This window comes from Sinocyclocheilus anshuiensis, unplaced genomic scaffold (assembly GCF_001515605.1).
Source record: "Sinocyclocheilus anshuiensis isolate Anshui unplaced genomic scaffold, SAMN03320099.WGS_v1.1 scaffold230, whole genome shotgun sequence".
Classification (NCBI taxonomy): Eukaryota; Metazoa; Chordata; class Actinopteri; order Cypriniformes; family Cyprinidae; genus Sinocyclocheilus; species Sinocyclocheilus anshuiensis.
Genome location: NW_015546034.1, coordinates 401,931 through 429,563, shown reverse-complemented (window position 1 = coordinate 429,563; position 27,633 = coordinate 401,931). Strand labels below are relative to the sequence as shown.

The window sequence follows — 27,633 nt, the reverse complement described above, 5'->3', positions numbered from 1 at the left end:
GGGGCGTTTAATTCCCGCCCACATGTAGAAATCGAATATTCAAGCTGTTTATTCATTTTTCCACCCATGAACGAAAAACGAAAATTTAAGCTGAATTCTCCTTTTTCGTTTTTTGGAAAAAAAAACGAAAAAGGAGCCGTTTTCAAATTTTTCTACTTTCAATATTAAATCAAAAAACGAATGATCGAATGATACACGGATTCACATGTTCAGTTTTCTTTGTTTGCTTCGTTCTCCGTACCTCCATTTCATGCGCTGGTGCACAACTCACGAGAAACAACGCAGTAGCTCATTGTGTGAATATGTCGAGGTCTCAGCCGTTTTGGCTAATTTACCTATCTTTAAATCAATCTCGACTCCGTCCTGAAATGACTCACGGTCTGGAATAGATCCATGCCTCTCATCTCTGTCCATGGGTAAACTGCTTGAGTTCAAAACCTTGTAGACCTGAGGCGTTCCCATGGGCTTGATGAATGAGGGAAACAGATGTCCCGCCGGGCTCCAGGAATTGTTGAGGGATATTTATAAACTCAGTGGTTGTTGCATTGCATTATTTATTTACTTAACAGATGCCGTAGACTCTACATTTAATGTTTTCGGCTAATTTGCTTTTAAAATTGGCCTCCCAAGAACTGAAACCTACCGTATACAGTAGTTCTTACCTTTAAAACAGTTTTTAAAAAAATCTAATTTTTTTCTCTTTTATGTATGGAAGCCCATTTCTGCCACATAAGAAAACAATTATGCTTTGGTAAATCATATGACATAAGTATGACAAATGTCAAAATTACACAGTAAAACAAATTTTTTGTAAAAGTTTTGTTTCACTTGTTTCTCAATTAGGTTTTCCATGCTGAATATGAATCGCATTATTTTTGTGTCAAAAAAAAAAAAATGTTGACAACTTATACAAGCTAATCTGTACATGCATAATACTGAGCTAACGGCAGTTCAGCATAAACAGTTACCAAAAGTGAGTTGTCCAAAACTTCAGAAGTGTATGCTGGATGGTTTTTGTCTTTTGTGACTAGTCCCACAATGTTCTGGAATGTTCCAGAAAGCACTAGAATTTTACTGAATGTTACAGAAATTTTGAGAATGCTCCTATCCTTGCAAAAGCAAAATATCTATAAAAACATGCAAAATGAGTACAAAAACGTATATGTACTAAACCAATGTTTCATAATTAATGATTACTAACCTAAATATTTACCAAAATATTGATGCTACATGAAAGTAAACAGTACAATAATAATTATCACCACAGAATTACAGAGAACTATACAAAATTTAAGTAAAAAAATTGTGTTACATTGTTATGAGATAAAATGTAATAATTCAGAATTATGAGATATAAAGTGACAATTCTGAAATTCTAAGCCATAATTATGAGAAAAAAAGGTTCAATAATGACAAACAGCAATAATTACGAAATAAAAAGTTATGACATTTTGACATTGTAAGTCAGAATTTCAGATAAAAAGACACTATGACATAAAGGTCAAAATTATGACTAACTCGTAATCATGACATAAAAAGTCAAAATAATAAAAAAATTTACTTTTATGTAATGAGTTTGATTAGTGTGTCATAATTTTGACTTTTTAATCTCAATTATGACAGGATACCATAATTTTGACTCATTAATTCTCATAATTATGGCTTTATCTGTTAATAATTTAAAAAAGTTTTTCCTCTTAATTATGATATTTAATGTCATAATTTAAACTTTTCATCTCATAATTCTTATGTGACAGAAATGAGCTTTCGTGGTTATGCAGTAGAATGTGTTTCACTGATTACTTATTGATTTATTTACATGAATTATATTTCCAATGCATCATAGACATAAGCAATGCATAACTTTTTTATTGTAAAGGTGCACTGAGAGTAGTTCCCTCAAATGCAATAATGGACATTTTCCAGTTTCATCCTAAACCACAATGTCATCCTACTGTATACAAAGGCTCCTGTCCAATCTTGTTTTGAATGTGATTTTGTTTGTACATTCAGAGGAAACTGATTTGATTGCTGTTGCCACATGTGGCATAGAGGCTGAGTAGATGGCCTGAATCCCATTATATGTCCATTGACTTCATCTGTAACAACCCAAAAGCTCTCAGATTTGCTTGTTCAGGATGGCCCACCTGATTAGCTTGTGCATTAGTGGCTAACAAGCCTTTGAAGTGTGCAGCACCTCTGATCTGGTTCCTCTGATGTCTTTAATCCAGATCAGTGCTCTGGTCTTCTTCACTGGCCTCTTCCAGTGAAAAGTACCTGGAGTATTACATAATAGTAAGATCTTTTGATTTGAAAAATGACTAAACTTACATGATATGCAGTAATGGACTTTATTCAAAGACAGTATTAAGTTTAAGCCATTTACATAGGTTGATTCACACATTTTAAAACTATTGCGTTCATATCGCCATTTACATGCTACAAAATGCTGTGAAAATGCAAATATTTTGTGCCTGAGTTTTATTTACATTTTATTTAATTATTTATATATGTTTATATGTATAATTATAAAATTGTCTAAAGAATGCTTATAAGGTTAAATATAAAAATTAAATAATAAGTTTTTAAATGTAAGAAGTCTCTTATGCTCACCAAGGCTGCATTTATTTGATAAAAAATACACCTAAAACATTTATATTGTGAAATGAAATAACTGTTTTCTGTTTTAATGTATATTTAAATGCAATTTGTTTCTGTGATGGCAAATATACATTTTCAGCAACCAGACGTTAGTCTTCAGTGTCACATCATCCTTCAGAAATCATTCTAATTTCCTGATTTAAACAGAAATTAAACAAAAAATTACATAATGATTATTATTAATAACTCATTTTTAGGTGCCTGACTGATGGTCAATTTAACTTGATTAGCATTAAAGAAAAAAGAAAGAAAATATTTAAATGCTTCACATGCAAAATGTTGGTGCATGTTACAATCTCTGTTTTCTTCTCCAGTTTGTAATAAGGGTCAAGTGGTGAGTGGCCAGTACAGAATGCTAGCCAAGCACGGGGGCTACGTTTGGATGGAGACCCAGGCGACCGTCATCTACAACAATCGCAACTCCCAACCACAGTGCATCATCTGCATCAACTACGTCCTGAGGTACTGTGTTAAATGACACACTCACAGATCCCTGTCCCAGTTAATGCTTTTATGATATTCTTCTCATTCTGTCGTTATATTTCAGTTCTGTTGAGGAGCAGTCCGTCATCTTCTCCCTGGATCAGACAGAGTCTCTGTTCAAGCCCTACCACATGTGTAACATGGGAGAACTGTTCAGCCAGGGTGGAGCTTCCCCCGTTTCTGAAGCTGAGGACATTCTTTTCACTAAGCTCAAGGAGGAGCCTGAGGAGTTAGCTCAGTTAGCTCCAATGCCAGGAGACGCCATCATTGCCCTGGACTTTGGTCAGAGCGCCATCCGGCACTACTTCAACCATTCCCCCCACAATAGCTTCACCCTCTTCACATCCTCAACCCCCGATTACAAATCTACTCCCATCCTGCATGCATGAACTCTTGCTCCTTCCCTTGGCTCTCCTTACTCTACCTCACAATCACAACCAATCACACACGTACACTGCCCAGGTCATAAGCTGCGATGTTGCAGCAGACGTTGTTTTACTGTAACTCAGTGGCACTGTAGCTTGGCTTTGCTGCAGGGTACGCAATATGTGACAACGTAAAAGAAAGCTGTATCTATCTGCTCCACAGCACATGGGCATCTTATGGCTTAGCATTGGCTTTAGCATAAACAGTTTTGTATTATAAATGTTTAAAGTTTGTTTTTTAATAATAAAGGTAAATTTTATATTTCAACATCACCTGTGCTTTTGAAGGTTTACCAATGGCAGTCGGCAGTGTTTGTGTGTTTCTTCTCACAACAGGGCAATTACGGGTATACTAATTTCTCTTTTCATCAAAATGCATGTCTTCACACGTAAAACCACTATATGGAATGGAAATCACCACCTTGTGATGCTTTCAACACTTCTATAATTGCTTTTGGTTACGGCTGAGGTTGTTTTTAACATCTTATTTGTTTATTCTCATGTAACTCTCACTTGAGCCAGATAGTAGTGAGCATTAAACTTTTGTGCATTGTGTTGTTTAAGGTGTGTCTATCCACTGTTAGATGATCCACCTTGGCTCTTTATGTAGTAATTCTATGAGACTGCATCTCATTTCAGTTATTTTTATCCCACAAGTGTGTTGACTTGTTATTGTCATGTGCATTTGCAGATAGGCCAGATTTTGAAGAACCGACTTTCTTCTCCAAGTCCACCAAGTTTCCTGTGGTGGCACCATCGTGGGTTGTGGACACGCCGCCCGATGGCAGTCCTGATAGAAAACTGCCCAATATGCCGTCCACCTTCACCAGACCCCAGGTGCCTCCTGCGGGCAAATGCACGCCCTGTTCCACACCCTGCTTGAGCGGCCGCAGCAGCTGTTCTACAGTACGTCCCATATCCATCTAGTTATGTTATATGTCAAAAACAGTCATTTAGTTTTCATGGTCACTTATGACCTCCCTGTTGGAAAAAAAACAGCATACCAGGTTAGGTATGTTTTAATTAAAGCATGGCAGCTGGTTTGACCTGGTTTAAGCTGGTCCTTAGTTGGTCATGAGCTGGTTTAAGCTGGTCCTGAGCAGGAGCTAGTTGCTTAGGACCAGCACATGACCAGCTTAAACCAGCTGCCATGCTTCAAAACATACCTAACCAGCATATGCTGTTTTTTCAACATGGCTTCCTCTGAATGTACCTTTAATACTTATATATTCAAACAAATTCCATTTTTTGGTTTCCTCCTGGTATGGCCTCTTTAAATAGTGATGCAATTAAGATTTATTTAATATTATGATTGTGTTGAAGTGGTTTAATGTGTTTGAATGTATATGTCTGCAGCCTAGCAGTCCAGTAGATTACTGTGGCAATGGAGAGTGTGATCTGAAGGTGGAGCTAACAGAGAAGCTGTTCGCCCTTGAATCTGTAGCAACAAATCCCACAGACTCCCGGGTGAGTGTGGTACAATACTTACAAGCAATTTAATCTGTAATAGATCAAATGATATTCCAATTCTACCACAATTTTCCTTTTTTTTGTTTCATTTCTTTTGATGAAAAGAATGATTTAGACACATTAGAATCACGTTACACTAAAGACTCCATAATATCGGCTGAAAAAATAGCTTTGCCATCACAGGAATAAATTATTTTTTTAAATATATTAAAATAGAAAATAGTTATTTCAGTTGTTGATACATTTCACAATGTTGCTGTCAAAAATAGCAGCCTTGTTAAGCATGGGAGACTTCTTTAAAAAAACATTAAAAAATCATAGGAAACCCAAACTTTTAAATGGTAGTGTATAATGATCATTTTCAGCTCTTTCATCCCAATCCTGGGCATACAGACTGGATTATTTTAAAAAAAATATTTTGTTCCAATTACAATATTTTTTTCTCATCAACTATGTTTTAAGTAATTATTTGGTTATCTAACTGTGTTCAGTTGGACCTGAGTGATCTGGACCTGGAGACTCTTGCTCCATACATCCCAATGGATGGTGAGGACTTCCAGCTGCACCCCATCTGCCTGGAGGAGCCGGTGTCTGACGCAGGTCCAGGCCTGAGCACAGCCTTCCAGCACAGCTTCAGCAGTGTAGCTGACCTCTTCCAGCCCCTGGGTCCATTCCCTCCTCACAACAAGAGCAGCACTAACACATGTCCGGACACGGCTCATGTGCAGCCTTACCATACTGCACCAAACGTCCCACTTTTCTCTAAGGAGGGTGGACAGATTCTTCAGTGGCCCCCTGACCCACCCTCACAGTATGAGCGTACAGATATTAGATGCATGGATGACCGAAGCACAGCAGATCCAGGACAAACATGCAATTTCACCACTGCACTACCACAGCAAAGGTGAGTACAGTTCATCATTACCTTACAAGTGTGTTTTATATTGCAATACATAAACTGGGCACCAGTGATTAACTAGATTAGGATTTACACAAGGAAATCATCTTTGCAAGAAAGTGAATTGTGTAACCTTTTGTGTAGGTAAAATACTACAGTCACTTTTCATTATGAGAATACCAGTAATGTTGTTTTCTGGCATCTGTGTTTGAGGACATCTTACAGTGTAAACACAGCTATAAATGACTGAAAATATTCAAAAAAGTCTAGACCTATTACAAATTAGCATGCAAATAGTTGAAAAAAGAACACCAATTGCAAATTAGTCTGCAAATATGTTGTAGCTGTGGTCAAGGATGCAGCTGAACAGAGAATTTCACATTTTTTGATGTCAAGGACAAACAAATATAAAAGCAGGTATATATTTATGTATAAGGAATCATTTACACTGTGCGAGGAAAAAATATTTTTTATATTTTCATAGCACTAAAGCCAAAAAAATAAAAAAATATTATCTGGAAAATGTGTACTTTGAAAAAAAAAAAAAAAGCAGAATACATTGCTGTCCTTTACATCAACTAAAAAGTTTCGAGTTGGCAAGATTTTTTAATGGTTTTGAAAGTTTGTTGAAAGGCTGCATTTATTTTATTAACATTACATTATTGTGAAATATTTTTACAATTTAAAGTTACTATTTTACTATTATAACTTATTTTAAAATATATTTATTCCTGTGATGGCAATCCTGAATTTTCAGAAGTAATTTTTTCAGGAAATTATAAATGTCTGTGTTTGATCAATTTAATGCATTCTTGCTGAATAAAAGTATTAATTTCTTTCAAAAAGAAAAAAAATGTTCTGACCCAAAACTTTTGAATGGTAGGGTCACGTTCATTCATTGATTTAATTTTTCTTGCTATTTTCAGATTTTTTGAGAGCTTTGCCCCTTTACAGAAAGGCATGAGTGTGGGTCAGATAGCTCTCGTCAACAACTTCAAACGGAAGAGGCCGTCAGAATTCAGTCCATCATGCTCTTTCACTGATATTCCAAAGGTAATCTTTCAGATCTCACTGTAGTCTAATGGAAATGAGTAAAGTTCACATAGTGATACCAAAGACAGAATATTAAATCAATGTGTGTTCAGCAGGTGGTAGCTCCTCACAAGTCTGCAGATGGAATGCAAAAAAGGATGAAGACGATGAACGTCAACAGCTGCGCCTTCTCTGTCAGAAAGTCTCTCAGCACAAGTGTGCTAACAGGTACATCAGCTCTCTCTTAAACATCTTGTTTTCTAGTTTTTCTATACTGAAATTTACACACTCCTTTGTTCCGTTTTGACAGATACATTTCCATGTATGCAAAGTGGATTGGTGGCTCTTCACGGCTGCAGTCAGTCTCTCAAAGGAAGCTCAGAGGATCTCAAACAGCATTTCCCAGAGTCATTCAGCTCTCCCAGTAACAGACAATACCACATGATGCCTCCACACAAACACACAGGTCAGTCTCCAGCCTTTCTAATACGCTGATTTGGTACACAGGCAACATTTCTTAATATTGTTGAAAACATTGTTCCGCTTAATATTTTTGATACATTTCAAGATTCTTTGATGAATAGAAAGTGAAAATTAACATTATTGAAGTATTTTCTGTCAATTTTGGTCAACTTAATATGGCCTTGTCAAATAAAAGTATTAATTTCTTTAAAAAAAATCTTACTGACCGTACACTTTTGAACAGTAGTGCATAGGGGTGTGACGAGATCCTCACGCATTCTGCCTGTCTCTGTTTATGAATGGCGCAGACGCGCGGTTTCATTTACTACACACATACTGAAGCGCGCGTGACACTCACAGAGATTTCAGCATCTGCCGTCTCACTAAATGAGGATGTAAACACATGAACAACATTGAGAAAAAATAAAACATTTCATAGGGCCCTAAACATGTAATTTTTGTTAAACTTTTAATAAATTGATGTGAAAATGTATAAGTTTAATGATTTTAATGAATTAGACATGCTTTTTAATTAATAACATTTAATTGAACTATTAAAAAGGAGTCGAGTCCGCAAACGGAATTTGGAAAAAAATAAAACGGAATTTAGAATGGAATTTAGGAAAAAATAAAACTGATTTCATAGGGCCCTAACTATCCTTCAGCCTTGCCGCGCCCCCCAGTTTGGGAACCACTGCTTTATTCTTTTAAATGGATACATTAATCGTGTTTATTATATATTTTTTTTATTAAAGTGGAAATCAGTTTACTAAATAATGTAAACTTGACTGACTGCTTCACGTCCACTTTAAAGGGATATGTTGTTTATTATTTATTTTTATTTATACTATTTATAAATTTTGTGCAATTACTTGCCTGTCAGTTGAGTTTGTGGCAAAACATCAGCTGAAGGTCAGCTGATGCGAGCTTGACTAACGTGACCTGCCAGAACTAACGCTACGCTTGATTTTTGCATTTTGTGTTTTTCAGTTGAATAAAAGACTATTTTTCCCTATATATTTCATCATTGAGGAATTCTTTTAAAAAGTCTAAAAATCTCGTCTCGTCTCATCTCGTTCTCGTGAACCCAGTCTCGTGTCTCGTCTCGTCTCGTGGGATAAGTGTCTCGTCACACCCCTAGTAGTGCATATTCCAGATCTTCTGAAGTCACACAATAGTTTCCAGAACATAACTGGATCAAATGAGTCTTTCTCTATGTGACATTTGAGTTACAGGTCTCTTTTATTTTTGACAGGCATGATAAGTCAACTGTTGGGCCCATCGTTTGACTCTTACTGTCTGCCAGAGCTGACACGATATGACTGTGAGGTAAACGTGCCTCTACAGGGAAACCTGCATCTGCTTCAGGGCAGTGACCTCCTGAGAGCTTTGGACCAGAGCACGTAGACCCAGAGCTTTTTCAGTGATCCATTCACCCATCTTTGCCTATATATGCCGTTGTCTTTTACGCATGTATCGTTAGCCTTTATTTGGACGTATTTGTACATTTTCCTTTAAGACCTGTGTAATGTTTTAATATGTATTTGGAAAATCTGATTGTTACTTGTTTAAAATGTGTTCAGATGTACCACATTCTGTGCTATATCTCAAACTATCTAATATTGTCCTGTGCCTTCAGATGCTAAGCGTTCTTAACATTTATGGTCAAATTTACCACTGTTGCAAAGTTATATCTCAACTAACTAGAATATATACAATATACAATAATATATATGTAGTTTAAATGGTAGTTTTATTTGTAAGTTATTCATTCAGCTTGGAATACAACTACTGTGTTTGCATAAATCAACGACGGTTAACTGTTTTGCCAATCAATCTATTTTGGTGCGTCAGTCTATTAAATTACTTAGTATATGAAACCATGATCCGCACTCGCAAAAACATCTTCTTTTTACATTGTGCGGATCATGGTATTGTAATCTGTTCCTCTATTCTTTTCACAATCATGACAAATGCTGTATTAAATGTATAGTTTCTGTCATCTAAAGCACTTTATTTTAAAAGATGCAAATGGAAGACCAAACTGAAAAGCCCCAGTGTAGTGGTATGTCTTGGCCATCTTCTCAGGCCCATCTAACACTAACCATTGTCTAAAATAACTCCCATCTTCTTTCTTTGAAAACTGAACTCTAAATTTGCATTTTATTTTCTCATACAAACATATCTATTGTGTCTACATTAGATGAGGTCTCTGTAGATCTCTGTAACATGTAAAAATGTTTGTATTTGGTGTTCAGAAGTGCCTTGGTACTCGTACAGTAGATAGAGATGAATCTGTAGCTTTTTCTTTCACAGTACATATCTAATATATATATGGTAGTTTAAGGTTATTCGATTTTGTATTAAATTTTGTGATGTGTATGACCTTCTCGTGATACTCTGGGGTTTCTCTGTGTTTCTTAACAAAATATATTAAGCTAATTTTATCGTATATCTTTGAGAGAGTCTATGACTGTTTATTCTCAGGATAGTGGCTTAAAGTAACAAGCATTTGTATTCCAGTCTTTCTTTGTAGCATTAAAAGATATGAAAGATTGCATTATATCTAAAAGAAATTAAAACGTAAATGGTGCTATTTACAAATCATTCTCATCTTATTCTTCCCACGACCCTCCACTTAACTTTTTTTTTTTTTGCTTTATTGTTGCAATAATAGGCTGGATAATGGACCAGGTCAGTGAGCCTTATATGAGTAGAATTAGAATTAAATTAGTGATTATTAAATTGTATCAAATTGGTGCAGGATAATCCTCTGTAATGCAATTCACAACAGAAATTTTACATTGCACCTTATGATTAATTACTCTGGCTTATGGGAGTTCAAGAATGTTAAGTAAGCCAAAAGGATCAGCAGGAAATGCAGAAAATTAACTTGTTTTTAATGACATAACAATTAAGCTACAGGAACATTCCGATCCTGGCCTCTGTATCCCACAAGACCGTGATACTGCTGGCCGCAAACAAATCTGTAGTGCCAAAACATACAAATGACCATAAAAGGAATTAATATTTAAACACTGAACAAGCAAACGCTTCTGGGAGACGAGGGAACCTCAGAGCATTGATAAAACTAAAATATACAGGCTACATGAACGTTAGGTTTTCATACATGGATCAAGGTGGGAATTCAATGGGATAATCTGAGTAAAAGATGCAAGTAAGATGTCATGGGAATCCCTTTATTTTTATGCCCGATTACCTCAGAAAGGTAACAGCATGCTCATGCTGCCACAGAAAATTCAGGAAAAATGGATTTGGATGTGTGGAACTGGACGCATTATGATTTCTCATACAGATCTTTTATAGCTATGCTACACCCACATAAGATAAGAGAGATATTCTCTTCAGAAATAAAAGAATTGCAATCACTTGTAGCAAATAATGAAACAAAAAAAAGAGTGAATTTGATGACTATTGACAATTGTTTTTTTTATACTTCCAGCTATGCTTCAATCACAAAAGAAGGCATTGTGTTGGAAAAAAGAATAGAAATATTATCATCATTTTTAGACCAAGATACAGTCTGACTGCAAGTACATTGGCACACTTTCATAAAGGAAGTGTCTACAATGTGATGAGGTAAAATGTGAGTTATTTTGTTTAATATTTCCCATACAAAGTCAGCAATATGTATCCAGTAATTGTTCCAGTGTGACAATAGATGTTTCATAACCTAAATCATGTCACTGATGCAATCGGTTGCTAGATTGGGGTCAAACGTAAATGTTATGTAACTAGTTCAATGCGATTCCTAGAAATCTTTCTAGCTATTAATCGAAATAATCTGGGTAAACCAGGCAATTCCTTTACATTTATATAAACTCCTTGCCATATATAAACTCTTAAACACCATCATTTTCTCTGCAATTAGATTAAATCGCTTTAAAGCTTGAGCCATCGCCATGAATATACAGTTTAAAGGTAAACATTTATTTTTTCTACCCCTTTTTATGTTTCCTCTAATATTTTAACATTTGTCTTACATTGTTATGGATTTCTTCTCTTACAACAACATTTGGACTCCGCTTATAGCTGAATTGATTTTTTATATACCAGCCTATCATATGCATATGAGGACTATATAAAGTCATAAATAAGATTTTATGGTTATTTATACATCTCCAGATGTAACAATAAATACATATATAGTAATATTTTTCATATGTGCAGCTTCATGCACACTTTCTACAGTAGAGGTACATTTTGTGTTTTATAACGGTAAATGTTTAAAATCAATTATAGTTATTTTGTGCTCATTTGTTAAAGTGCTGCCTGCTCACATGAAACTTGTATCTAAGTGCATATGTAAAAAATAACAGAAGTGAGACTGTTTGTCAATCATGCTTATTTTCGCTATCCAAATAAGCTGCTTTTTCTCACGAAGGATGTGGATTGAAGCCAAGCAGGCTTATTACCAACGGGATCACAGACATCTTCAAGAGCCTCCCATAATGCACAGGGTCTCAGTGGCAGATCTTAATTTTCCATGGAGAAAGGAAACACAAATAAGGAAGAGTCAATAGATCATTAGAATCTAGTGAAGCTGCAATCAAGAACTGTAGTCACTCAGAATTATATACCGCAAAATAAAAGTACAGTATCTACCAATGAAGTTTCATTTATAGTAATATCAGTATTAAGGATTATAATGCAATCAAGAGTAAACTACACTGTGCACAACTGATCACGATAACCATTGTGACAAAAATAAATATTATCATTTTCATGTTTATTAGTTTCTCAAGTCAAGTTAACATTACTACACAATAATGAAATCAGCAGTTTGTTTATTTAACATTGCATAAGAGTGCTTACTTTATGTCTTCCTGTTGTCAGCGTTCTGTTTGTTGGGAGGACAATACTTGAGTTATGATTTATTATTATTAGTATCATCATAGCTTTGCGTTATGTAAAGATGGAGTGACACAATGACCTTTTGTACAGTAGATGATTTCCCTAGAGGAAGATTCTAAATAAATCTGTTTTCCAGGGTACAGAGTGCACTATTCTGTTAGCTTGTATATTAAAACATTTTGTTTGGTGGATGGACAGAAAAAAAAAATCTAATTTGAGGGCTTTTAAAAGCTTAAAGCAATAGCTCACCCAGAAATGAAAATTTGCTGAAAATATACTCACCCTGAGGCCATCCAAAACGTAGATCCATTTTGTATCCAAAATGTTGGTTTCTTCATTGAAACAGATTTGCAGAAATTAAGCATCACTTGCCAATTAATCTTCTGCAGTGAATGGGTGCCGTCATGCGTGCTTGATCTGTGCATATTTCTCTCCAGATTTGGACGAGACAACTTTTTAGTGAAGAAAGCAATATGGATATAGGACTCACATTTGAAGTTAAAAACTACTCAATGATAGATTTGTTTAGTATAAAACATACAGGTTTTGGATTACTTACATTAGGCTACTTGTGGAGTAGGCCTACTGTGATTTTTTTTATCAGCCGTTTGGCCTCTCACTCCGTCGGCATCCATTCACTGCAGAGGATCCACTGGTGAATGCAAGTGATGTAATGCTACGTTTCTCCAATCTGTTCAGATAAAAAAAAAAATAATAAAACTCATCTACATTTTGGATGGCCTGAGGCTGAATATTTTTAGCAAATTTTCAGTTGTAGGAGAACTATTTTATTTATTTATTATTATTATTATTTTTAATAGGGGTTAAATAATCAGAGCACCTGCTATACTGGTGGTCACAGGAGGTTTTCCATGGCGGCGGTTGGCCACATTTCTCAGACTGCGAACGGGTTTTGACACCCGACTTGTGCTCTTTCACAGCCGCATGACCTGGAGGAGACCCCTGTGCAGCTGCTACCTGAATACCAAAGAAGTGTAAGATTTCAGCTGAGATTTGCAAAAGAGGAACAGGACGATGTAAAACCGTTATTTAACTACACTGCAAACCTTGCATTTAACATTATCTGATACTGCGACAGTCACTGACTCCAGACCAGTGACTCTGAGGTTGTCACTGTGTCCGCTATGCAGATGCAATGAGCTTTACGCAAAAACTCAAACCACAATAACCACCATTTCCGGCAGCAAGGCACACGACTGGAGCTTTCTCGTGGGAACTTGTTCGACACTTTACCTCTTGACTTTTTCATATTCACAGTCTGTCTAGATGTGGGTGTAAGCGCTACATAATGAAACCTCTGCTATCGGCTCTGCATACAGTAGGCTAGTGTAAACAGTTCAAAACACCAGGATATTTAAATGTATATAAAAAATATGAAATGTGAGAGAAACTAAATGAAGGAAAAGTGTATATAAAAGTAATATCTCATCTGAAGACAATTTAGCTGAGCAGGGGCTTTTTTCCCCGCTGGTGTCAACTATTTCATTTTTGACGTTTGCCTTCCCTCTAGTGGCAAACACAGCAAAACGCCATTTAATTGCTAATATGTTTAATAGCCTAATGTTGTCAAACATATTTCCTCGACCAGTGCAGGAAAACTTTAATTGTGTAGTTTTTAACAAATGTTCAAATATGTATTACACACATGAAGAATTACACACACACACACACACAAAATCGGCTAATTAATTAAAAAGAGTTTTGTGATTGATTGATTGATTGATTGATTGATTGATTGATTGATTGATTCTGGCTTCTGGCCAATACGATGTTTCATGATATAGTAACAGCAATGGCGAAACTTGTTTTTTATTCAATGCTACAAGAACAAAAGTTACTACACAGTCACATTAATAACAACATTGGTTGTCAGACAAAAAAAAACATTACACAATTTAGGTGCTTTTAAAACATTAGGACTATATGTTTTCTGTTTGTTCCAAAAGGTTTATGTATAATTTATGAAATGGAAGATTTTTTTTCTCAAAGAGCCCATTTATAGATTTCTTTTCTAATAAAAAAATGAATTGCATAATAATGTTTGTATGTTTTTACGTTCCAAAATGTCATATTTGTAAACACTTTCTATCATACACCCCAGTTTTTGTTAATATGGGTTTTTAAATTCTTCCAAAATAATTTTGAGTAAATAAAATGACAAATCAAATGCACAATTGTTTATTTTTCCAGGCTACAAAATTCACCAGTATGAAATGAAAACTTAAATCTTTCCAAAAATAGGTTTAACTGGATAAATCCTACATAGCATTCTGTAGGATACATCTTTAATTTTGTTTATTGATATAAAATTTGTATTGCATTTTTCATGCTTTGTCTCAATAGATATTACTATATAAATAAGACAAAAAATACATCCTGTATTAACATTTCCTGCGTCGAGAACAACAGCAAAGTCTAACAACGCATTTAATGCCTACCCATTTTTACAGTAACATTATCAGTTCAGACAGCGTTCCAACAAATACTCATTTTGTCCAAGAGATGTCGCTATTGGAAAACTTTACAATGTTTGCAACTGCTCTGCAAGCAGTCCAAGCATGTCTATTGGATGACAGGATCCGCCCAAGACAACCTCCCTGTGTTTTGGTGCACACACAAACCTCATGCCTTCTTGGACAGGTCTTTTGAAACAGCATCATTCATTTATAAAATCAGAATGGTCAGTGATAGCCTACTGATTAATTATTTTTTCAGCTCTCTTCATGACCTTCATTCAACAGAGACCATAGCATCACAACTCACATATTCTTACGTTCCAGCATATTCATAGAGGAGCAGAAAGAAAATTGTGGCATACATTAAATAACTGATGGAGACTCCAAATGCTGAATAACTTGGGGGTGGGTTTGGGGTGTCATGGGGCGTTGTTGTTGGCTGAATACGCAACAGATTCCCAAAACCTAAAAGAAGAAATGCTACACAATGCTATATTTTTTTCAATGTAAAGGGGAAGCCATTCTTGGAACAACACATGAAAGGACAGTTAATTTACAACCTCTTACCGCCCCCAACGCTCCCTCCTCCCAATTTATCCAATCAGGCAGTGGGTGTCTCTGTGTGAGCCAATAATGGCAAAGCACTTGCCCTTTGAAACACTACCATGATAAATTATTGTATGTCAGTCTTGTGTGAAGAGGAACCATGTGAGGAAGGTGAGACTGAACAGACCAGATCAGGATAACACAAATCATTTCCTTGATCTCCCGCCTCAGTTAGTTCTTCTTCTATCATCACCATGCTGATTAAATCGTATATATTACTCTTAAATAGTAGCCTAATACTTTTGCCTTTACAATAATTTGCATTTTAATATTATAGTGTATTAAAAAATGTAGTCAAATTAAATAAAGGTTAAAAATAATAAGGAACACACACACACGTGTGTGTGTGTGTGTGTGTGTGTGTGTGTGTGTGTGTGTGTGTTTTAGAAAATAAGCATCGGGTGTTTCCACATAAGCATCACTGTCCCACCGGAGCTTTTGAAACTCATAACAGTTTAACATGTAGTTCCTACCTTATCTTTACAACTCTTCACCATTTTCTATTAGCTATGAATGAGAGTACTGAATATTGCCTAACGTCTCTTTCTCTCTCTGAACGACAATGTTATCTTCTCTTATCCTGTTTGACTCTGCTAATCAACTGTTATCATTGTGTCAATTGTTGTAGCATAAAACCTGATACACTGACCCTTCGGTCAATCTATTGGTAGGTTGTAAGCAAAGTGAACCTTACAAATTAGCATCATGAGATCATTAAAATGTTATAAACTATCAAGATTTCTATACTATAAAGTAGAGTAAAATATATACAAAAATATATATATTGGCTGATTTTAAAACAGCATAGAAAAAAGTAGATTCAGACATCCATTAGCAGAGCTGAGAAACAGTTGCATAACAATTGTTATGGGGAGACAAAAAGATGTACAGCTTATCTTTGCAAGTTTCTGGTATTGATTTCTCACACACTGGCTACACACAAACACTAGCTATGACGTGAGGTCTGTGCTTCTCTCAGATTACATGTTTTCTGCAAATACTCTTTCTAAAGCTTGTAGTTAATATTTGCTTGTTTTCTTAACCAGACTTGGGGCCAATTTGTACCAGGTTCCATGGGGATCAATCCTAATCTTATCTTCTGTGCAGAGTCCATTGGGGTAATGTGAGCTCAGTGTAAAGGTTAGGCTGCTGTGTATTCAACATCAGCAAAACCCATGTTGTCCATTGTAGGTATGTATGGCTAAAGATGCTATATATGCATAGTGGTATACTTTATGTTTTAGAAAAGATATATATTCTTGAGCAGCGATAACACAGTTAGTTTGTTAGAAAAACCTACAGCAGTTTGGGTTTATCCGGGTTCCCAGTCAAACCCGGTTTTGCTGCTTCAACTAGGTAAATAGGCACGTGGAGGAGGGGCCTGGAATTAATGCAAACCAGGACAGGAAATAAAGACCTTCCTGGTTTATTAGAGTGTGTCATAAAACATCTTTCTGATAAAAATGTAATAAACTCTATTGCCCATATTCGTCTTCAGCTGTTTGATTTGAAATATCACAGCAGGAGCTCGTTATTTTAGCAATGACCTTGTGGTTGGTGGACAGGTGACAGATTCCAGGTAGAAACTGGAAGGACTATAATGATGTTGTAGTAGTAGTAGTAGTAGTAGTAGTGATATCCAGTAAAATAATTATATTTCCCTTGTGGGCAGCGCACCTACATATAGCTAGACAGCTGCGCAAGGGGTGTCCCGAGTTCGAATCCTGGCTGGAGGACCTTTCCCGATCCCGCTCCCATGTCTCTCTCCCACTTTGCTTCCTGTCAGCTCTACACTGTCCTATGTTAATAAAAAAAAAATTAAAAATGGCAAAAAAAAAATTATTATATTTCAATATAAATCATAATAGAGAGCCTATACAGTAGCTACTATTGTAGTAGAAGTAGGCTATTAAAAATTCTGTATCGATTAAGTTATTTAAAACAATACACTAAATAAAAAAGTTCACACATGATATATGATACATAATCTGTTTCTAATGTAGGCCCCCCTTTTTTAGCGCTGCGTTTGTTGTCTTCCGGTTGTATATTTCCACAGAGATCTCACGAATTTATGAATAAACCGCTCGTTTTAAGATCTTACTGGTCTACTGACCAGGAGCGCCGCTATCAATTTTGGGCCTTATGAAAGAATATGAGGTTGGGCCCCCTACCGCACCAAACATACACTATATTGCCCAAAGTATTGGGAAAACTCAAAAAAACTCATCGCCAAACACCAATGACTTGTACATATGCGTACAGGGATAGTAACAATTTTAAATACCTCTCTCTCTGCATGCTGTCGGTTGGTCCCTGTAACGGCCTTTTCCAGTTTTGAAGCTCAGCTTCTTCAATTAGACTGGAATGGTCCGGTTTGTTTAGGGGTGATTTACCGTCCTCCTCACTCTACTAAGGATTTTATACAGCAATTCACTGAACTTATTGGCAATATTGTCACTAATTATGATCGCTTTCTACTGGTGGGCAATTTTAATATCCATGTCTGCTGCACGTCAAACCCCCTATCGCATGATTTTCTTAATCTTATTGATGCTTTTAATCTATCCCAGAGGATCAAAGACTCTACTCATATCCAGGGCCATACATTGGATCTTACCAGCTAAATTACTCTTAGACAGCGATGCCATAGAAATATACAGAGCTACCGCACAAACGGAAGTTAAAAGACAATATTCTAAAGAAGGCGACGCGCTTGTCTTGCTGGAGAATAAGGTCAATATTGAATGTAGCTGAAAGAATACGAGATTCAAAAGCAGCGGTCGCGTTTCCTCCTCCCTCCTCCTGACACGCGGTGACCTTGCTTCTGCTCGCGCGACTCCTCCAAACACACCGCTGCCTTTTAAAGCGCGAGACGGCATGAGCTCTGTCACTTTGACACTGAACGAGGCAGGCTCGGGAGCTTCCGTAGTCTCGTTAATTTACCCCCCTTTTCGTTTCCCCTTTTCACCTCGTCGAATACCCATCATCCTTCAATTTCTTCTTTCTCCATTGTACCGTAACTTTCAAAGCCCCTTGTCGCCATGTACCGGTATTTCGGGGAGCTGCTGACTCGCGGAGCGGGGAACGCTCTGGCCTCGGGATGCGTCGAGTCCGCTCTGCCGGCTTCCTCATCTCTGCTGAGGGTGCGTCACTACAGCGATGCCGCTGACAAGGAAGATGACCCGAACTTCTTTAGGATGGTGGAGGGCTTCTTCGATCGTGGCGCTGCTATTGTCGAAAACAAGCTGGTGGAGGACCTGAAGACCCGGGAGACGCCGGAGCAGAAGAGACACCGTGTGCGGGGGATCCTCAGAATCATCAAGCCCTGCAACCACGTCCTGAGCGTGTCCTTCCCCATCAAGAGAGACAACGGAGAATGGGAGGTTATCGAGGGTTACCGGGCACAACACAGCCAGCACAGAACTCCCTGCAAAGGAGGTAAGGGATATTGTTTTTTTTTTTTATACTGTGCAGTAAGAAGGCATAATATATCAGTTTACGTGTTTTGCGCAACAAAATGTTTGACAGCAGTTTCATGGTAAGTGCATTCATGCTGACAGTTGTTGACACAATGACTTGCAAACCAATGTGTGCTCTTTTATTCATTTTATAATGTTTTTGTACGGCTTTAAACGTGGTATTTGTATAGATTGGACTAGTTCTGCCCTGTCAATAATACAGCACCTTGACACACCTTGCACCTGCACAGGTGTATGTATCACCTGGGGAGAGAGGCCAGACACTGAAAATTCCTGTTTTCCATTTATTTTTTCTGGATTGTATGGTTTCATTCCAATTAATTTCTATTGTGAAATATAATCTCTAATCAAATTAATTCGGAACATTTTGCAATTGCAACTACATTTTTTAACTTGGCTTTAGTCAAAATAACAATTAGTCTGCTATATTAAGTCGACTATTTGGTCAAATGAACTGCATCAATACAGAGCATAATCCAAAACAACAAAAAATGCATAATTCTATTTTTTATGAAATAAAGCATTCCACAACTTTATGAGTTTTTCAGAAGACCTCTATAGCTGAGTCACAGCACAACACCACCCTTGCTTGTGTTATTTCTTAAACTTTTATTGAATTTGAATTGAATTGAACGCCTTTATTGTCATTGTATTTTTCTGTATACAACGAAATTAGGAGCACTACTCCTGACTGGTGTTAGAAAAACAAACATATAACCACAGACAATAAATACTATAAGACTGTACAGTACAATTTTACAAGTAAATACAACAAGTGACTGAGTCCTGATATTCACATTGAGCAATCCGAGTAAAGTGACCATTTATAGTATTGCACGTTGGCCTTCACCTTGATATGCACAGTAAGTTTATACAAAAGTACAATTTAAATGGAATGAGTAACTGTGGTGATTTAGTGACTAGAGATAGTATTGCACATTGACATATAGTGTATATTATTGCACATATATTATTGCACCTTTACTGCAGATATAGTGTTCACATTTAGTAACCAGATATGGTATTTCACCCTGACATACTATTTAGTGCATTGTTTGAAGTTCTGATAAATAAATTGTTCAGAGAGTGGTATTGCAGATTGACATACTGCATATTGTACAATATTGTACAAGGGTTACAATAAAACAAGGGTTTTACAATATATTGTTATTATTACTATTATATTTTACTACACAATAATTATAGATTATTCAATTTCACATGTCAGGTTAAGCCGAGATATTATTTTTGATGGAAAACTGAATGAAAACCCTTGTTTTTCTGTGTGTATTTGTTGTCAAAAATGTTTTTATTAAACTTCCTATTTCAAAAGAAATGGAATGGCAGAAATCGTACAGCCCTATTAAAGACTATCAGGTTTAGGGTTTTTTATGTGCCTTGGTTTGTTACTTTTGTTTTTGGATAGGCTGTCTGTGGTTTTTGTCTGACCTCAGAATATGCTTCCTGCTTGACATGTTTATTAATCATTAATGTGATTAGTCATTAATCACAGTTTCAACTGTTTATACTAACTTGCAACTGATTGTACCCTTATGCCAAACAAGGGCAACAAGTTGTCTCAGGTCAACTGTGTGTTTTCAGTACACAAAGAATCATTCATATCATTCAGTTAGGTTCAGAAGGTTAATTCATGTTAGGTTAATAAACAATTTGCCTGGGTGCTAGCTGATAAGGAAGAGGTTGATACACAGTCTATAATGTATAAAAAAAATGAGATGTGATGTGTTTACTTTCTGTGATTTAACAACAAGCATATACTCCAATGAAAGGGGTTTACGCCCATACCGAGGCACATCCTCATGTTGTAAATCATGGGAGGCCCACAGAATCGCATTCATTCTTAACAGCAGATGTTAAGAAGCAGTGGTCATCAAGAGATTGAGGCCGTGCAGAGTAGGAGGGGGAGATGTCATCATGGCACTGCATTGTGGGTGATTTGTGGGGTGATGTATCGTGAGAGAGAGTTGTAAGGGTGGATATAGGGGTGGGGCTCAGGCGCTCTGGCTCGTCATCTGTGTGACAGGACCACTCTGCTCACATTTACACATAGCATTTGGAGACATCTAACTCACCAGTGTGTATTTTGTATAGTCCATCCAAAAATTACAATTCTGTCATTCACATACCTTCATGTAGTTCCAAACCTGTGTGACTTTAATTCTTCTGCAGAACATAGGCTAAGGATATTTTGTATAATGTTGGTAAGAAATGTTTCAGTTCCTGTTAGCCTAAACAGTTTTTTTTCTGTCAATGAAGCCAGTGGAAACCGAAAATGTTTTCTTACAAACATTATCAGACAGTCATAGAGGTTTGGAACAACATGAAGGTAAAATGATGGCAGAATTTTCATTTTTGGGTGGACTGTCCCTTTAAAGGATATTAATGTGATTGCAGCTATGCATGCAACAATATTAAATTATGAGATAGTAGTAGGTCGGTTTGACAAGAAACTCTTATGTGTTTGAAAAGTTGTCATTCTCTTATTTGTTTTGATTATCTGTGACTTGCAGTGAGTCAGTAATTTTTAAGGCCATAATTTTCCATGAGAAAAATACTGATCGCCTTTTTTACTTAAAGTGTTTATAGCTCACCCCATCTATTTTCTAAATGTATATTTTTTTATGTTATTGTGAAAAATGTATGCTTGTTTTACTTACCACCCCTCCAAGGTCATGATCATCTGCCTCCATATTTAAATGCAACGCCCACATTTCAAAATCCAATCAACCACTGTTGCATAAAACCAAGTCCCCACCATCTTTTTCCATAGTGCATTACATTCGGATGTACACCACAATATCGAAAAGAAAATATCTTCTTTCATTTCATTGTGACTTTAATGAATACCATCAATGTGATTCTGATAAGACCAGTGATAATAAGCATCTCAGTACAGCAACCTTTTATTTTTAACGCATTATTTTCTCATCACAAACCAATACCAGTTAGCAAATTTATTAAGTGTGCGTACTTTTTGAATATCATGCATAAAATACCTCTTCAAATATTGGCTTTTGGTGCAAAGTGCTCCATTATCAGGCATAAAATGGAGCACCTTGGGTAAATCATGATGAATCAGAAGACCAGCCAATCAGAAACGCTCGCTGCTTGTAAATCATTTTACATGTTCAGGTGGTGTGTAGTTAAAATGTGCAAATGCCTGAAGTTAGCAAAATGCCCGACATCAAATGCAGCCCCTTAAATCGTTCATGCAAGGCAGACCCTTGTTCTCCATGGCTCGAAGACACTAACAAAAGTGCTGTGATTGACATTATCTAAGTGTAATAGAAAAGATTAGGTACACATTACAAAGTACAAGAGCAATTCAGTCATCACACACTGTCAGCTAATGGCTCTGCATTTCATCAGCTGTTAGCCAAAGTCGTGCACGTGAATGTCGGAATCACTGGATCAGCAGAAATGCTTGGCTGCATATCCTGTATATGTGCAAGAGTAATGGAACAAAAAGATCGCATGAGTCAGAAGTGCACATCCTGGTTATGATCAAGCACTAGGTTGGCTCGCTAGGTGGAGTCGAAGGAGATGCTGGATAGGTTTCCTCCTGTGTGTGTTTTTTTTCTTCGTTCTTTGGATACAGTAGGTGATCAATGCTGAGTCATTCCTCCACTCAAGAGCCCCCACCATCTCCCTCACATCATTTTCCCCACCCCTCTGTGTGTATAAATGAAGACCATTTCAGCTATAGCGGAAAAAGCACATCTGTTCAGCTTGTGAGCTTTTAAACACAGACAAAAAGACGCCCAGAGGGGCTGATTTTCTTATGGGCTTTTCAGCAATAAAAAGACATCATGATCAGTGGTTTAGTTCCATATTGGCCTGTATGTTGGCAGCTTTCTCACTTGTATTATGAACATTTAGAGCACATCATTTCACTCATTTGGGCCAGACATCACCATTTGCATTTACAGAAGCATCGTGAATTAATGCATTTATTACAGATTATAACAGATTATTCCCAGTCTAATTTTCTACTGCTTATGCAGGATGGCAGTCTGTTATTTCTGTTTATTGAAAGGGATTGCTACGTCTGCCAGGCATTGTGGCAGTGTGTGTCAGAGACAGACACAGTCATTCACACAGTCAATCAAGATTCATGGTGCAGCCTGGCAGAGGAGCTGACTGGACACGGAGTCATTGCAGCCTCCAGCCCAAAACACACATACTCACAAATACACAGGACTCCCCCTGCACACATGACTTTCAGATAACCTTTGCCTCACCAGGTTGTACAGAACATTGTGTACTTTTGTACTGAAATATTTTTTTCCACTTTTTGTGTTTAACTGGGTAGTTTGTACAACCTTGAAATATAAGCGAATTTCGAAATTGTATATATTGTATAAATAAAAAAAACTGTATAAATATTATATTATCCACCAATCATGAATAGAAATTCATTAGTCCAAACGGTATGGAAAACCTTGTTTATATATATATATATATATATATATCACACACACACATATATATATATATATATATATATATATATTATTTTATTTATTTTTTTATTTTTTTTTAATGCGTCCTTTTGATTGCACAGATAACTGTTAATTAAGATCTACATGCAAACTAGATTCATTAATTGCTGTGCAATTATTTCCGCAATTATATATTCATCGTTACACAATAGGACACACAGTTTATCATTGTGTACTCAAGGTGTGTGTAGCATATACAGTATGCTTTATTAGAAACGCAGTCTCTGTGCACTTTGAGGTCACGTCCGTGCTGTGGCTTGCTTTAGGAAACCAACATTAGGCGCCAGCTTCTTAGAAGGGAGTGATGGTAGCACCTGTCCTAATGGAGCATGACCAGAGCACACAAGTTGAGCTGCAAGGCTGAAAAAGGTGACCTGTGTCCTTTGAACATGAGCTGGCACAACAAAAAGTCTTAAAATGGTCTTGGTTTATTACTAAACTGCATTTTTTGAAATTGAACTAGTTTCCATGCAAAAAGTGACACAAAGCATTCATTAAGTCTAATGTCATCTTGTGTTCTATCATGTTTATCCTCATTCAATTTAGCATGAAGACATAGCTAAAAAACTGACCAGAAGTCTATACAGCTTCAGAGTGTCTGTTTGTTTAAGCCCATTGGTGTTTTACATCCTCTGAGTTTGAGGTTTTGGTAACCAGTTGAGTCCTTGTAATGGTTGTGATTGAACCCAGTTTCATTTGCTTTTCCTTTTTCAGGTATCCGATACAGCATGGATGTGTCTGTGGATGAGGTTAAAGCTTTGGCCTCCTTGATGACGTACAAGTGTGCTGTTGTTGGTAAGCTTTGTGTTTTTTCCCCCAAACATCAAGTTGAGGTGAATTCTTCTTCTGGATTGTGCATTAGATCTCTCTTATACTCAAATAAGTTTTTAATAAGTCAGAGTTATTTTAGATTCAGAAAATCCTTCATCCTTATAGATTACACATAATTTATCTTCTTCTAGATGTGCCATTTGGTGGAGCTAAAGCTGGAGTGAAAATCAACCCCAGGAATTACTCTGTAAGTACCCAACATATATGTCTAGACTCTGAGCACACAAGACTCCTGAAATAACTCTTTATCATGTCTGTGGACTTTGTTTGCCTTTTTCATGGGCTCAATGAAGCGGAAATACATTTCATGCCATCAGTCCTCCTTTCCCTTTAAAATGGGCCTTGCTCCCTGATTGGATGAAGTCCTGAATAAAGAGTCCGCAATATAAAGATGTTTCAGTGTGCAGCAGTAGATCTTCCTTGTTGTTCTGTTTAATATGTGTAGAGTCTGTAGTCCTGTCTGAACCTTATTGCCCCAGGGAGTGAACATGTTTTCTTTCTTTCTTTCTTTCTTTCTTTCTTTCACATTTAGACCTTTATCTTGTTCTTCATCAACTGCATTTAAAGTTCCGCTATACATCTGACAACATTTGAAAGGGTTTTCTTATTCCTTTAAACAGTTTCTTTGAGGAATGACTTTAGGGAAATGGAAATGCTTAAAGAGCAGTCTTTTAAAACCAGACATACATGGAGCTTCTGTTTTTTTTTTTTTACTTTTATGGTTGTCATAAGCTATAAGGGGCAAAAAATATATATAATTTAAGACTGTTTTTATTTACATTTACATATTGATTTTAGTTTTTTATTTTTTATTTGTGCTGTTCAGGATAATGAGTTGGAGAAAATCACAAGAAGGTTCACCATTGAGCTGGCCAAAAAGGGATTCATTGGTGAGTTTATTGATTAATTTGTGCTTTTTGACCTCGCTGTTTTAAATACCACACATGACCCCTGCATCAAGACCTCCAAGAAAATATAACACAATATACAGTACTGTCAAAATGTTGGGGTTTTAAGTAAATTAAACTTTTATTTAGTAGAGACACATGACTGTGTCATTTAGTGACAGTTATGACATTTCATATATTTCAAAAATGTTCATTTTAACTTTATATTCATCAAAGAATCCTGGAAAAATATATCACTGTTTCCACAAAACTTTTAAGCTGCACAACTGTTTCAACATTGATAAAAATAAATGTTTTTTTTAGCACCAAATCAGCATATTTTAATGATTTCTGAAGGATCATGCTTTCTCATGTTTCATGCATCTTATGTGATTTACTGCATTTTTAATCAGATAAATGCAGCCTTGATGAGCATAAGAGACTTTTTTTTTTAAAACAAGATACCCTTTGTAATATCACTTAATTGCAACAGTTCTGGAGATATCAGGAAATCCTCAGGGAATTATTAACTTTGCTTCCATGTTCTTTTAACCCGGAAGAGCTTCAGTACCTCGGTGCTGTCAAAAATAAGTCCCTCCGTGTGCGGAGCTGTTTTTGGAAATGTATTCAGGGTGCAAGGCTGTCTGCATAGCTGTTTATCTGGATGCCTTCCCTGTTTTCCTGGCCAAAGCAGCTGGCACTGGTATGGGGGAATGGCAGTGTGCTCTCACAGCGTCAGAGCGGGCACTGAAACTCCAGCTCTCTGTTAAAACACAAGCTGCCTACTCAGATCATTTGTTGCATTGCCTCTTAAAAGACTTTTTCCCCGGAGATGTGCAATCAAGCATTCATATTAAAGAACAATTAGCATAGTTCATGATAACCAATGCGAAACCTGAGTGGTCTCTGTCTGGTCACATGACCACCATATGCTTTCATAACACAATTACAGCTGACAAGTTGTAAAAATATCTCTCTCTTCTCTCCCTCCCCTGTTCTTTCCATTCAGGACCTGGCATTGACGTACCCGCCCCTGACATGAGCACTGGTGAGAGGGAAATGTCCTGGATCGCTGACACCTATGCTAACACTATTGCCCACACTGTAAGCAGCTGTCTACTTTATTAAATTATTAACCATGCCCATAAAACTCCCATTGAGTTTTTTCCCTTTTATCACTTGTAGATTAACATGCCTAGCCTCTTTTAACTAAACTGAAAGGTTAAAAAACATACCATAAAGGATATTTGAGCAATAAGTGTTACAAAAACAATAGAGATTAGAGACTTAATAAATCTTTCATCATCATCTTTATCAGCAACCTTACACCCTTTGTTTGTCTATCTCTGATAGTGTTATGCTATCTATATAGCTGACAGACTGTGAAATGTTTACCTTTGTGCCCTAATAAATGGATAGGTCACGGCTTTATTTGCATGGACAATAGCAACCAGATTGCTGTCTTATTATATATGTACATATTTTAGAGTGTTTTTCCTTTTTGTGATATGATTTTGGATGACAGCTTCAACTAGCACAGAAAGAGAATAAAGCTGGGTTATTTATGTATGAAGATTCCTAATATAGCCAAATCATACAGATTTTCTTTTAGTGTATTTTCTGTGGTGCTTGTGGTCAGGGTTATTCTTCCTAGAGGGCTCTTATTATAGTTACATCATCCTATACAGTACTAGCACTCTCACCATGGCAACAAAAGGATGGTCATGTTTTGTTCTTTTTTTATTTTTAAGTGGGAGGGTAATTACTGTGTTAAACAATATCTAGCTTTACTGATCCTGAAAGGATAGATTTTTGCCAAGTCAGGCTGTGGAGAAGGCAAGAGTCCAGTCACATCCAAGCACAATGTCACCCTGGAAACAATTTGACCCCAGAGTGCAACATTTTATGTAACATTGCCTTTTCTGTAGCTGTAAGAGATGTGCTATAAGCATAGACAAATACTTGAGACCCTTATAAAACTGACCTGAACTCTCATTTAGTTCTGGCATGTAAAATGTCCCATGTATATTTAGCTTATTAAAATGATGATGATCAACAATTATTTCACAATATGGCTGAAAATATTGATTTCTTGATTTGAATCGTTTCTGATTTTTTACAAAACAATATTGATTCTTAAATCCCAAGAATCGATTAGTGTAGCCTGTTTTCAGTTAATGAATGGAACATTGAAGCGCACATCCCATCAATCAAATCGCAATAAGCTTTGTGCTTTGTTAACTTGATATGAAACAAATAATCATATTTCCGATTCTTTCCATTTTATTGCAATATTTCAGCACGAAATAAACATGAATGAATGTCTGTAGGTATTAAAAGAAAGAGTACAACTTATTGAAATCGGTATCCTGTAATCGCTCAATTATTGTTTCAACCACACAAAAGACGTCAATATAACTAAACGTTTTCTAAATGCTACCAGTGAATTTAGTCATCAATGTACAGTATTTGAGTTAAAAAAATATATATTTTTAATGGTTTTAGTTAGCTATAACATTGATCT

General features: G+C 36.4%; 2 protein-coding genes across 3 annotated transcripts in view; both read left to right on the top strand.

The window, feature by feature from the left end:
- The window catches only part of LOC107698815 (endothelial PAS domain-containing protein 1-like), a 26,228-nt gene extending 16,190 nt beyond the window's left edge, over positions 1–10,038 (top strand). Inside the window, exons 8-16 of one of the 2 annotated variants that reach the window (XM_016499930.1) lie at positions 2,976–3,123; positions 3,209–3,426; positions 4,261–4,475; positions 4,926–5,036; positions 5,531–5,943; positions 6,864–6,990; positions 7,086–7,197; positions 7,280–7,435; positions 8,687–10,038. In XM_016499930.1, coding sequence (XP_016355416.1) covers positions 2,976–3,123; positions 3,209–3,426; positions 4,261–4,475; positions 4,926–5,036; positions 5,531–5,943; positions 6,864–6,990; positions 7,086–7,197; positions 7,280–7,435; positions 8,687–8,838 — 1,652 coding nt within the window. In that variant the 3' untranslated portion in view covers positions 8,839–10,038. Of the gene's footprint in view, positions 1–2,975; positions 3,124–3,208; positions 3,427–4,260; positions 4,476–4,925; positions 5,037–5,530; positions 5,944–6,863; positions 6,991–7,082; positions 7,198–7,279; positions 7,436–8,686 lie in introns of both variants that reach the window. The other variant, XM_016499929.1, reaches the window with a different exon arrangement.
- Positions 10,039–18,249: 8,211 nt separating this feature from the next.
- Positions 18,250–27,633, top strand: part of LOC107698813 (glutamate dehydrogenase, mitochondrial) — a 15,344-nt gene continuing 5,960 nt past the window's right edge. Inside the window, exons 1-5 of the mRNA XM_016499926.1 lie at positions 18,250–18,827; positions 24,106–24,186; positions 24,354–24,409; positions 25,049–25,112; positions 26,119–26,213. Coding sequence (XP_016355412.1) covers positions 18,431–18,827; positions 24,106–24,186; positions 24,354–24,409; positions 25,049–25,112; positions 26,119–26,213 — 693 coding nt within the window. The 5' untranslated portion in view covers positions 18,250–18,430. The remainder of the gene's footprint in view (positions 18,828–24,105; positions 24,187–24,353; positions 24,410–25,048; positions 25,113–26,118; positions 26,214–27,633) is intronic.